Source organism: Pseudophryne corroboree, chromosome 3 (assembly GCF_028390025.1).
Source record: "Pseudophryne corroboree isolate aPseCor3 chromosome 3, aPseCor3.hap2, whole genome shotgun sequence".
Taxonomy (NCBI): domain Eukaryota; kingdom Metazoa; phylum Chordata; class Amphibia; order Anura; family Myobatrachidae; genus Pseudophryne; species Pseudophryne corroboree.
Genome location: NC_086446.1, coordinates 458,312,162 through 458,325,697, shown reverse-complemented (window position 1 = coordinate 458,325,697; position 13,536 = coordinate 458,312,162). Strand labels below are relative to the sequence as shown.

General features: G+C 46.4%; 1 protein-coding gene across 1 annotated transcript in view; it reads left to right on the top strand.

Annotated features, from left to right (window-relative positions):
- The window catches only part of CDR2L (cerebellar degeneration related protein 2 like), a 41,303-nt gene that overhangs the window by 14,357 nt on the left and 13,410 nt on the right, over positions 1-13,536 (top strand). The window contains exons 4-5 of the mRNA XM_063960667.1: positions 5,538-5,696; positions 6,992-7,262. Of these exons, the coding sequence (XP_063816737.1) occupies positions 5,538-5,696; positions 6,992-7,262 (430 nt within the window). The remainder of the gene's footprint in view (positions 1-5,537; positions 5,697-6,991; positions 7,263-13,536) is intronic.

The following is a 13,536-nucleotide window of genomic DNA, read 5'->3' as shown; positions in this document are numbered from 1 at the left end:
TAGGGGAGAAGAAGTGAACTCACCTGCGTGCAGGATGGATTGGCTTCTTAGGCTACTGGACACCATTAGCTCCAGAGGGATCGAACACAGGCCCAGCCATGGAGTCCGGTCCCGGAGCCGCGCCGCCGACCCCCTTGCAGATGCCGAAAAGTGAAGAGGTCCAGAAACCGGCGGCAGAAGACTTTTCAGTCTTCATGAGGTAGCGCACAGCACTGCAGCTGTGCGCCATTGTTGTCACACACTTCACACCAGCGGTCACGGAGGGTGCAGGGCGCTGCGGGGGGCGCCCTGGGCAGCAATGAGAATACCTTGTTCTGGCTAAAAATATACATCACATATAGCCCCTGGGGCTATATGGATGTATTTAACCCCTGCCAGGTCTCACAAACACCGGAGAAGAGCCCGTCGAAATAGGGGGCGGGGCCTATCTCCTCAGCACACAGCGCCATTTTCCTGCTCAGCTCCGCTGCGAGGAAGGCTCCCAGGACTCTCCCCTGCACTGCACTACAGAAACAGGGTAAAACAGAGAGGGGGGGGCACTTTTTTGGCGTTTTTTGATATATTAAGCTGCTATAAGGGAGACAACACTTCTATAGGGTTGTTCCTATATATTTATAGCGCTTGGGTGTGTGCTGGCAAACTCTCCCTCTGTCTCCCCAAAGGGCTAGTGGGGTCCTGTCTTCGATAAGAGCATTCCCTGTGTGTCTGCTGTGTGTCGGTACGTGTGTGTCGACATGTATGAGGACGATGTTGGTGTGGAGGCGGAGCAATTGCCGGTAATGGTGATGTCACCCCCTAGGGAGTCGACACCGGAATGGATGGCTTTGTTTATGGAATTACGTGATAATGTCAGCACATTACAAAAATCAGTTGACGACATGAGACGGCCGGCAAACCAGTTAGTACCTGTACAGGCGTCTCAGACACCGTCAGGGGCTGTAAAACGCCCTTTACCTCAGTCGGTCGACACAAACCCAGACACGGACACCGAATCTAGTGTCGACGGTGAAGAAACAAACGTATTTTCCAGTAGGGCCACACGTTATATGATCACGGCAATGAAGGAGGCTTTGCATATCTCTGATACTGCATGTACCACAAAAAGAGGTATTATGTGGGGTCTGAAAAAACTACCTGTAGTTTTTCCTGAATCAGACGAATTGAATGAAGTGTGTGATGAAGCGTGGGTTAACCCCGATAGAAAACTGCTAATTTCAAAGAAGTTATTGGCATTATATCCTTTCCCGCCAGAGGTTAGGGCGCGCTGGGAAACACCCCCTAGGGTGGATAAGGCGCTCACACGCTTATCAAAACAAGTGGCGTTACCGTCTCCTGAAACGGCCGCCCTCAAGGATCCAGCGGATAGTAGGCTGGAAACTACCCTGAAAAGTATATACACTCATACTGGTGTTATACTGCGACCAGCCATCGCCTCTGCATGGATGTGCAGTGCTGGGGTGGTTTGGTCGGATTCCCTGACTGAAAATATTGATACCCTAGATAGGGACAGTATTTTATTGACTTTAGAGCAATTAAAGGATGCTTTTCTTTATATGCGAGATGCTCAGAGGGATATTTGCACTCTGGCATCGAGAGTAAGTGCGATGTCCATATCTGCCAGAAGAAGTTTATGGACGCGACAATGGTCAGGTGATGCGGATTCCAAACGGCATATGGAAGTATTGCCGTATAAGGGGGAGGAATTATTTGGGGTCGGTCTATCGGATTTGGTGGCCACGGCAACAGCCGGGAAATCCACCTTTTTACCTCAGGTCCCCTCCCAACAGAAAAAGACACCGTCTTTTCAGCCGCAGTCCTTTCGTTCCTATAGGAACAAGCGGGCGAAAGGACAGTCATATTTGCCCCGAGGCAAAGGAAAGGGTAAGAGAGTGCACCAAGCAGCTTCTTCCCAGGAGCAGAAGCCCCCCCCGGCTTCTGCAAAGCCCTCAGCATGACGTTGGGGCTTTACAAGCGGACTCAGGGGCGGTGGGGGGTCGACTCAAGAATTTCAGCGCACAGTGGGCTCACTCACAGGTGGACCCCTGGATCCTGCAGATAGTATCTCAGGGTTACAGGTTGGAATTCGAGAAGTCTCCCCCTCGCCGGTTCCTAAAGTCTGCTCTGCCAACGTCTCCCTCCGACAGGGCGACGGTATTGGAAGCCATTCACAAGCTGTATTCTCAGCAGGTGATAGTCAAGGTACCCCTCCTACAACAGGGACAGGGGTATTATTCCACACTATTTGTGGTACCGAAGCCGGACGGCTCGGTAAGACCTATTCTAAATCTGAAATCTTTGAACCTGTACATACAAAAATTCAAGTTCAAGATGGAGTCACTCAGAGCAGTGATAGCGAATCTGGAAGAAGGGGATTTTATGGTGTCCCTGGACATCAAGGATGCTTACCTGCATGTCCCAATTTGCCCTTCACATCAAGGGTACCTCAGGTTCGTGGTGCAAAACTGTCATTATCAGTTTCAGACGCTGCCGTTTGGATTGTCCACGGCACCTCGGGTCTTTACCAAGGTAATGGCCGAAATGATGTTTCTTCTGCGAAGAAAAGGCGTATTAATTATCCCTTACTTGGACGATCTCCTGATAAGGGCAAGATCCAGAGAACAGCTGGAGGTCGGAGTAGCACTAACCCAAGTAGTGCTCCAACAACACGGGTGGATTCTGAATTTTCCAAAATCCCAACTGATCCCGACGACACGTCTGTTGTTCCTAGGGATGATTCTGGACACTGTTCAGAAAAAGGTATTTCTTCCGGAGGAGAAAGCCAGGGAGTTATCCGATCTAGTCAGGAACCTCCTAAAACCAGGAAAAGTATCTGTGCATCAATGCACAAGAGTCCTGGGAAAAATGGTAGCTTCTTACGAAGCGATTCCATTCGGCAGATTCCATGCACGAACTTTTCAGTGGGATCTGCTGGACAAATCGTCCGGATCGCATCTGCAGATGCATCAGCGGATAAAATTGTCCACAAGGACAAGAGTGTCTCTGCTATGGTGGTTGCAGAGTGCTCATCTGTTAGAGGGCCGCAGATTCGGCATACAGAACTGGGTCCTAGTGACCACGGATGCCAGCCTGAGAGGCTGGGGAGCGGTCACACAGGGAAGAAACTTCCAGGGCGTGTGGTCAAGCCTGGAGACGTCTCTTCACATAAATATACTGGAGCTAAGAGCAATCTACAATGCTCTAAGCCTGGCAAAACCTCTGCTTCAGGGTCAGCCGGTGTTGATTCAGTCGGACAACATCACGGCAGTCGCCCACGTAAACAGACAGGGCGGCACAAGAAGCAGGAGGGCAATGGCAGAAGCTGCAAGGATTCTCCGCTGGGCAGAAAATCATGTGTTAGCACTGTCAGCTGTGTTCATCCCGGGAGTGGACAACTGGGAAGCAGACTTCCTCAGCAGACACGATCTGCACCCGGGAGAGTGGGGACTTCATCCAGAAGTCTTCCACATGATTGTGGTCCATTGGGAAAGACCAATGGTGGACATGATGGCGTCCCGCCTCAACAAAAAACTGGACAGGTATTGCGCCAGGTCAAGAGACCCTCAGGCAATAGCTGTAGACGCTCTGGTAACACCATGGGTGTACCAGTCAGTGTATGTGTTTCCTCCTCTGCCTCTCATACCAAAAGTACTGAGAATTATACGGCAAAGGGGAGTAAGAACGATACTCGTGGCTCCGGATTGGCCAAGAAGAACTTGGTACCCGGAACTTCAGGAGATGCTCACGGAAGATCCGTGGCCTCTACCTCTAAGACGGGACCTGCTTCAGCAGGGACCGTGTCTATTCCAAGACTTACCGCGGCTGCGTTTGACGGCATGGCGGTTGAACGCCGAATCCTAAGGGAAAAAGGCATTCCGGAAGAGGTCATCCCTACCCTGGTAAAAGCCAGGAAGGAGGTGACTGCACAACATTATCACCGCATTTGGAGAAAATATGTTGCGTGGTGTGCGGCCAGGAAGGCCCCGACGGAGGAATTTCAACTGGGTCGATTCCTACATTTCCTGCAAACAGGATTGTCTATGGGCCTCAAATTAGGGTCCATTAAGGTTCAAATTTCGGCCCTGTCGATTTTCTTCCAGAAAGAATTGGCTTCAATTCCTGAAGTCCAGACTTTTGTAAAAGGAGTACTACATATACAGCCCCCGGTTGTGCCCCCAGTGGCACCGTGGGATCTTAATGTAGTTTTGGATTTTATCAAATCCCATTGGTTTGAGCCACTCAAATCGGTGGATTTGAAATATCTTACATGGAAAGTAACCATGCTACTGGCCCTGGCTTCAGCCAGGAGAGTGTCAGAATTGGCGGCTTTATCGTATAAAAGCCCATATCTGATTTTCCATTCGGACAGGGCAGAACTGCGGACGCGTCCTCACTTTCTGCCTAAGGTGGTTTCAGCGTTTCACCTGAACCAGCCTATTGTGGTGCCTGCGGCTACTAGCGATTTGGAGGATTCCAAGTTGCTGGACGTTGTCAGAGCATTGAAAATATATATTTCAAGGACGGCTGGAGTCAGAAAATCTGACTCGCTGTTTATACTGTATGCACCCAACAAGCTGGGTGCTCCTGCTTCTAAGCAGACGATTGCTCGTTGGATTTGTAGCACAATTCAACTTGCACATTCTGTGGCAGGCCTGCCACAGCCTAAATCTGTCAAGGCCCATTCCACAAGGAAGGTGGGCTCATCTTGGGCGGCTGCCCGAGGGGTCTCGGCATTACAACTGCCGAGCAGCTACGTGGTCAGGGGAGAACACGTTTGTAAAATTCTACAAATTTGATACCCTGGCTAAGGAGGACCTGGAGTTCTCTCATTCGGTGCTGCAGAGTCATCCGCACTCTCCCGCCCGTTTGGGAGCTTTGGTATAATCCCCATGGTCCTGACGGAGTCCCAGCATCCACTAGGACGTCAGAGAAAATAAGATTTTACTTACCGATAAATCTATTTCTCGTAGTCCGTAGTGGATGCTGGGCGCCCATCCCAAGTGCGGATTGTCTGCAATACTTGTACATAGTTATTGTTACAAAAAAATCGGGTTGTTATTGTTGTGAGCCGTCTGTTCAGAGGCTCCTACGTTTGTCATACTGTTAACTGGGTTCAGATCACAAGTTGTACGGTGTGATTGGTGTGGCTGGTATGAGTCTTACCCGGGATTCAAAATCCTTCCTTATTGTGTACGCTCGTCCGGGCACAGTATCCTAACTGAGGCTTGGAGGAGGGTCATAGGGGGAGGAGCCAGTACACACCACCTAGTGGTCAAACTTTTAAATTTTGTGCCCTGTCTCCTGCGGAGCCGCTATTCCCCATGGTCCTGACGGAGTCCCAGCATCCACTACGGACTACGAGAAATAGATTTATCGGTAAGTAAAATCTTATTTTTTCAAAACTCCAGCAGGACTGTGTAACGCCTAAGGGTGCTGTTCATTTCTGTTAGTGGGAGCTACAACATACAAAAAGAAACAGTGGGCAGATTGGTTGGAAAGATTTTTCACTTAAACATTGTGATTTTCATTTCTGTTTCCAGCCTAACAGACACTATAGAGGGTTTACAGAAACAGGTAGAAGATCTTCAAAGACAGGTTGAGGAGCTGCATGGTCTGGAAAAGATACGAGTCCGAAGGGAAAAGAGAGAAAGACGCCGTACTATCCACACCTTTCCCTGTGTACGTGAACTGTACAACAGGTGAGTGCATGAATCTGAATGGGTAGCAGATTGTCAAAATAGTACAGAAATGTTGGTTAAGTGATTAATTTGACTGTGTCTTCCTTTACCGGGGTGATACACCGGTCACACCACAACGCAGGTGTCCAAAGGTGAGATCAGGGAGGACAGTAACCTCCCACGGAGCAGAAGGGCTTATATAAGGTCTAATATAGGACATATGTCTTAAAAACTTCTTATCATATGTGACCTTGGGGGTAATTCTAAGTTGATCGCAGCAGGATTTTTGTTAGCAATTGGGCAAAACCATGTGCACTGCAGGGGAGGCAGATATAACATTTGCAGAGAGAGTTAGATTTGGGTGGGGTGTGTTCAATCTGCAATCTAATCTGCAGTGTAAAAATAAAGCAGCCAGTATTTACCCTGCACAGAAATAAAATAACCCACCCAAATCTAACTCTTTCTGCACCTGTTATATCTGCCTCCCCTGCAGTGCACATGGTTTTGCCCAATTGCTATAAAAAATCCTGCTGCGATCAACTTGGAATTACCCCCCTTGTTCAGGAAGAAAAAACATCCAAAGGGCAGCATTGTAAACATAAAATATTTAGTACATTCCTAACCTTGGAGGAACATCTTGAACGTCCTCCTCTTGGCTCCCAGGGCAGGTAACTGGTATGCAGATTCATAAACTTTTCCAGTGCCAGAAGGTTTTCAGAGTTAGCACTATTTAATAAAGGATGCAAAATGCAATTTGGTTTCTATCAAATGTGAACTAAAACAATGTGTCTTTAATAAGGGGTTGGGTATGATAGCCTGCCGCACGGGATGCCGATTGTCAGTATACCGACCTCTGCATCCCAAGCGGTATGGTGCCCCCCGTCAGGATCCCAACGAGCGGTATGCTAACTGCATACCTTAATAAGATGTCTCTGGTAATTGTAGCACCTACATAATATAACTTACTATAAACTATAACAATATTGAAAGTTAATTGGGGAATTTTGGTCTTCTAACGCCAAGATTACCTAAAGTATCTTTATAATTACAATAGTGTATATGTTATTTAATTTAAAACATGTGAATAATGAATGCTAGCTATGAAACTAAACACTGCTGATACAGATATAAAATTCAGATTGACATAAATTCAGACTACTAGTGATAAAACTAATTCTATGAAAAATTGCAATGACAGAAAAATATTTTCAAGAGCATGGGTTAGGTATTAGGTATTACTTATATAGTCCGAGATACATTAATGTCACTTGTGCACTACAGAGAGCTGGTTGGTGTTCTATAATTCGTACCCACAGGTATGATGACACTTTCAGCATGCATGCTTCCTGCCTTGACCTGTCTCAGAGACCCTTGCAGAGGGAAAATGACCGGTTGCAGAGCGCAGTAATTGCACTACGAGCCCAGGTGGCACAAGAACGTCAGCGAAAGGAGAGGGCAGAGCGGGAGTACCAGGCAGTGGTTCAGGAATATGCTGATCTGGAACAGAGAGCCTGTGAGATGGAAAATTGCAGGTTGCGCATAAAAGAACTGGAGAATGAGCTACAAGAATTACAGCAAATGAAACAGGTGAGTCTAACATTATGGAGGGAGAATTCACCATATTTTTGTGGTAAGCAGAGTGCATATAACAGATGAAAAGAATAAGTAGTGGCTGCACTGCGATCATGAGTGTGTCTCTAGGTGGGGAGAGCGGCTATTAAAGATGGAGAAGGCACAGATTACTATCTTGGGTCCTTAACACTGATATCTGGACTGAGGGGCAATGGTGTATCTATAATGAGTGCATCTCTATTCAGAAAGAAGAGGCAGGAGATAGTAAAGACTGGCACTGTGCCAAAGCTTTTTCTATCTTTTCCATATGTGTCATCTTCCAAACATACCACACTGAAAATGGCGGCACCAACGAACTGGGGACTGGTTGCACATTCCCCTCCCCTGCGTGTTAATACACCCCTGCTGAAGGGGATTTTAATAGGATCCTTACTCAATCCTTACTACCCCTCTGAGGTTTCAGTGGGCTTTCTGTACAATATATTTCATAATTAGATGTGTTACACACTGAGTGCCTGATTCTCCGTTTGTGATTGGTCTTCCTGCTTACATACACAATGGTATAGTAGCCACATAGGAATATACAGTATTTACCTAGGTGGTCGTGCAGATTTAATTAAATTGATCTTAATAACATGATGTTTCCTGCAGACTTTTAATATGCTGTTTTATAATAGGATTTTAATTACCTACCGGTAAATCCTTTTCTCGTAGTCCGTAGAGGATACTGGGGTCCATTTAGTACCATAGGGTATAGACGGTTCCACTAGGAGCCATGGGCACTTTAAGAATTTGATAGTGTGGGCTGGCTCCTCCCTCTATGCCCCTCCTACCAGACTCAGTCTAGGAAACTGTGCCCGAGGAGACGGACATACTTTGAGAGAAGGATAGATAAGGATAGTGGTGAGATTCCGAACCAGCACACACAAGAGAAAAGCCAAGCTAACCAAACTTGAAACAGGAACAGCAACGGCTGAACCAACATTACTTAACCAAGTAACAGTGCAGGAAGAACGAAGCCATGGGCGGGCGCCCAGTGTCCTCTATGGACTACGAGAAAAGGATTTACCGGTAAGTAATTAAAATCCTATTTTCTCTTATACACACAAAAAAATTGAGAGATCACGTCTGCGCTCGTCAGGATAAACTACTAAGGGGGATGAAGTTAGGTATGTACAGTGTCTAAGAGAAAATTAATAAAGTATGGGTTACGTGGTGTTGTTACAATATGTAGAACCGTTTTCTTCCTGTCTGTGTCTTAATTTCTAGTTCTCCGAGTTGATACTGGAATGAATGAATGTTCACGATCACGTCCACTGTGGAGTAAAATTCTCCTTAGGGGTGTCCCAAACAGTTGTTCTCCGAGTTTTCTCCTGTATTCGCGTCCGGGGTATCGGGATAATTCTTATCCTCAATAATAGAAGACACAAAGACAGGAAAAAAAGCCGCTGATAGTGTAGTAGACATGTAAGAAATGATGGAAATGTCTTTAAATGAAGTCTTAACGAGATGGTAGCTGCTGGATGCGTACCAGTACTCACGTGAAAACGTGATGTCTCCCTCGCGTAACGGTATCTTTAGTGTTCTGATGGTTTTCTCCTCCTTCTCCAGACAGGATCCCTTATGGTTCTTGTCCTCGGGAGTGAGAAAGGAACAGTAGATAGTGTAGTATGTTTATTTAAAGGGGAGTATATAAGAGTTGAAAGGCAATTCACTCCTCTAAATTCACGATTCACAGTAGGGAGTGCGTACCGTACTCACATCCATAAAGGGGTGTGGAAAACGTATAAAGGTATCTTTCGTTTGGTGTGTTGTCATACACGGTCACACTCATGCAAGTTTAGGTGTAGAGAAGGGAAGGAATGGGCGTACCCAACTCACACTGCACAATGGAAGAACTTGTGTGTAAAGGTATCTTTAAGATGGTCCCACAGATTCTAGGTGCTCCTTATTCTAAGGTCTTTTCCTCTCGTTTGGTACATGAAGAGAAGCGAAGCATGGTGTCATAAAGTGACACATAAAAAATTTATTGTACAAAAGGAATAATTTAAAACAACATAGGAACTGCCAATGAACTCCAGGTAAGAGAGGGGGGTACAAACGGGTGGAAAGATGTTAATGTCCGGATTATTCTCACCTTAGTAAGTACCGTCCCAAATCAGTCCCTGGTGGTCCTGGCCCTCACACCAACGCGTTTCGACTGAAGAAGTCTTTTTCAAGGTGTGTAATGAGGGTACTGGTGCCATTATTTATACCCCCTGACAGGAAGTCATGTGATGGGGGTGGGTTTACAGAATATTCCAATACATCATGTTGTGCATAAAATTACAATGAATTCTCATAATGTAACATGACAGAGATACTTAAAACAATAAAAACGCTAACCGTATCTTAAAAATAATAGCAGTGCAGAGAGAAATAGATTTTAAAGGACTCCGTCGCGTCACTTCCGGTATTTGGAACGCACGTGATTCCGGAAGTGACGACGTGCTGGTGTTCAGAAAAGGAGTGTATTTATTTAGAGAGATGCGGTGGTGGTAACAGTGAATATTTAATGGGTGTGGTGAGGAGGAGTTAATGGTGAGCCGCTCGATATTGTATCCCCCGCGGCTGGGTACTTATATGCTCAGTAGCGGCGGTGGAACGCATGAGCCGGAAGTGGCGTTCGTGCGTTCCACCTGATGGTGACGTCACTTCCGGTCGCGAATGCCCGCATCTGAGTGTGGTCTATGTGAGAAGGTGGAACGCATGTACCGGAAGTAACGTGCATGCGTTCCACCTGGGGGGAATGGACATCCCAGGAAGAGGGTAAGGGAAAAGATGCGTTCCAGATGCGTTAAATGGAACGCACGCAACCCGGAAGTAACGGGAGAAGCGAGCGTTCTCTTAAGGGACTAAAAAGGGTTATATTTAAAAGGGAAAAAATGGAAGATAATACAAATCAAGTTATATAAGAGACAATGTTAAAACAGGATTAGAGGTTTTAGGGCAAGATAAAACATAATTCCACAGAATAATCAAATGTGTCTCCTAAAAAAATACATTTATAAAGTATGTGTGAAATATAAGGAAAGTAAATCTGCAGAACAGGGATTCTAAAATAGATGAATGGGCGTGGTATATTTCACAAGAGAACGCTCGCTTCTCCCGTTACTTCCGGGTTGCGTGCGTTCCATTTAACGCATCTGGAACGCATCTTTTCCCTTACCCTCTTCCTGGGATGTCCATTCCCCCCAGGTGGAACGCATGCACGTTACTTCCGGTACATGCGTTCCACCTTCTCACATAGACCACACTCAGATGCGGGCATTCGCGACCGGAAGTGACGTCACCATCAGGTGGAACGCACGAACGCCACTTCCGGCTCATGCGTTCCACCGCCGCTACTGAGCATATAAGTACCCAGCCGCGGGGGATACAATATCGAGCGGCTCACCATTAACTCCTCCTCACCACACCCATTAAATATTCACTGTTACCACCACCGCATCTCTCTAAATAAATACACTCCTTTTCTGAACACCAGCACGTCGTCACTTCCGGAACCACGTGCGTTCCAAATACCGGAAGTGACGCGACGGAGTCCTTTAAAATCTATTTCTCTCTGCACTGCTATTATTTTTAAGATACGGTTAGCGTTTTTATTGTTTTAAGTATCTCTGTCATGTTACATTATGAGAATTCATTGTAATTTTATGCACAACATGATGTATTGGAATATTCTGTAAACCCACCCCCATCACATGACTTCCTGTCAGGGGGTATAAATAATGGCACCAGTACCCTCATTACACACCTTGAAAAAGACTTCTTCAGTCGAAACGCGTTGGTGTGAGGGCCAGGACCACCAGGGACTGATTTGGGACGGTACTTACTAAGGTGAGAATAATCCGGACATTAACATCTTTCCACCCGTTTGTACCCCCCTCTCTTACCTGGAGTTCATTGGCAGTTCCTATGTTGTTTTAAATTATTCCTTTTGTACAATAAATTTTTTATGTGTCACTTTATGACACCATGCTTCGCTTCTCTTCATGTACCAAACGAGAGGAAAAGACCTTAGAATAAGGAGCACCTAGAATCTGTGGGACCATCTTAAAGATACCTTTACACACAAGTTCTTCCATTGTGCAGTGTGAGTTGGGTACGCCCATTCCTTCCCTTCTCTACACCTAAACTTGCATGAGTGTGACCGTGTATGACAACACACCAAACGAAAGATACCTTTATACGTTTTCCACACCCCTTTATGGATGTGAGTACGGTACGCACTCCCTACTGTGAATCGTGAATTTAGAGGAGTGAATTGCCTTTCAACTCTTATATACTCCCCTTTAAATAAACATACTACACTATCTACTGTTCCTTTCTCACTCCCGAGGACAAGAACCATAAGGGATCCTGTCTGGAGAAGGAGGAGAAAACCATCAGAACACTAAAGATACCGTTACGCGAGGGAGACATCACGTTTTCACGTGAGTACTGGTACGCATCCAGCAGCTACCATCTCGTTAAGACTTCATTTAAAGACATTTCCATCATTTCTTACACGTCTACTACACTATCAGCGGCTTTTTTTCCTGTCTTTGTGTCTTCTATTATTGAGGATAAGAATTATCCCGATACCCCGGACGCGAATACAGGAGAAAACTCGGAGAACAACTGTTTGGGACACCCCTAAGGAGAATTTTACTCCACAGTGGACGTGATCGTGAACATTCATTCATTCCAGTATCAACTCGGAGAACTAGAAATTAAGACACAGACAGGAAGAAAACGGTTCTACATATTGTAACAACACCACGTAACCCATACTTTATTAATTTTCTCTTAGACACTGTACATACCTAACTTCATCCCCCTTAGTAGTTTATCCTGACGAGCGCAGACGTGATCTCTCAATTTTTTTGTGTGTATTCATGTTCTAGGGAGTTGAGTGACTCCCTGTAGATATCACCACTGCGACTCTCGAGGGCGCGGCAATCCTTCAAATAACCTTCTCGACTTAGCTATTTTCTCTTATGTTCTAGAGGATACTGGGGTCCATTTAGTTCCATGGGGATGTGCCAAAGCTCCCAAACCGGGTGGGAGAGTGCTGAGGTTCCTGCAGAACTGATTGACCAAACTGAAGGTCCTCAGAGGCCAAGGTATCGAACTTGTAGAACTTAGCAAACGTGTTCGAACCTGACCAAGTAGCTGCTCGGCAGAGCTGTAAAGCCGAGACACCCGGGGCAGCCGCCCAGGAAGAACCCACCGACCTAGTAGAGTGGGCCTGTACAGATTTTGGACATGGCAAACCTGCCGTGGAATAAGCATGCTGGATAGTAAGTCTGATCCAGCGTGCAATTGTCTGCTTTGAAGCAGGACATCCAATCTTATTGGGATCATGAAGAACAAACAGCGAGTCCGTTTTTCTGTGACAAGCTGTTCTTTTCACATACACCTTCAAAGCCCTCACAACATCCAAAGACTTTGAAGTAGCAGAGGTGTTGGAGACAACCAGAACCACAATAGGTTGGTTGATGTGAAATGTGGTCACCACTTTAGGAAGAAATTGCTGATGAGTTCTGGGTCCTCATGGAAAACCAAATAGGGACTTTTGTGAGACAAAGCCCCCAGCTCCGACACACGTCTTGCTGAAGCCAAGGCCAACAGTGTGACGGTCTTCCACGTAAGATATTTTACGTCCACCTCCTGTAATGGTTCAAACCAGTCTGATTGGAGGAACTGCAGCACCACATTGAGATCCCAAGGTGCCGTGGAAGGCACAAAGGGAGGTTGGATGTTACCGCCATCACATTGTCCGACTGGACCTGAATTGCCCGATCTTGAAGAAGATGTGAGGCCTGCAGAAGGGCGTTGTATATTGCCCCGAGTTCCAGAATGTTGATTGGAAGGATGACTTCCTGACTTGACCATCTTCCCTGAAACTGCACCCCCTGAGTGACTGCTCCCCAACCTCTAAGGCTTGTGTCTGTGGTTAACAGAATCCAGTTCTGAATTCCGAACCTCTGTCCTGCGACGAGGTGAGAAGACTGTAGCCACCAACAGAAGGGAGATCCTGGCCTTTGGCGACAGACTGATCCTCTGGTGCATGTGAAGATGCGATCCGGACCATTTGTCCAACAGATCGAGCTGAAGTGCCGTATTGAAGTGCCTCGTAAGAGGCCACCATTTTCCCCAGAAGGCGAATGCACAGATGCACCGACACCCGGGTTGGCTTCAGGACATCCCGAACCATCGACTGGATTACCAATGCCTTTTCCAACGGATGGAACACCTTTTGTGA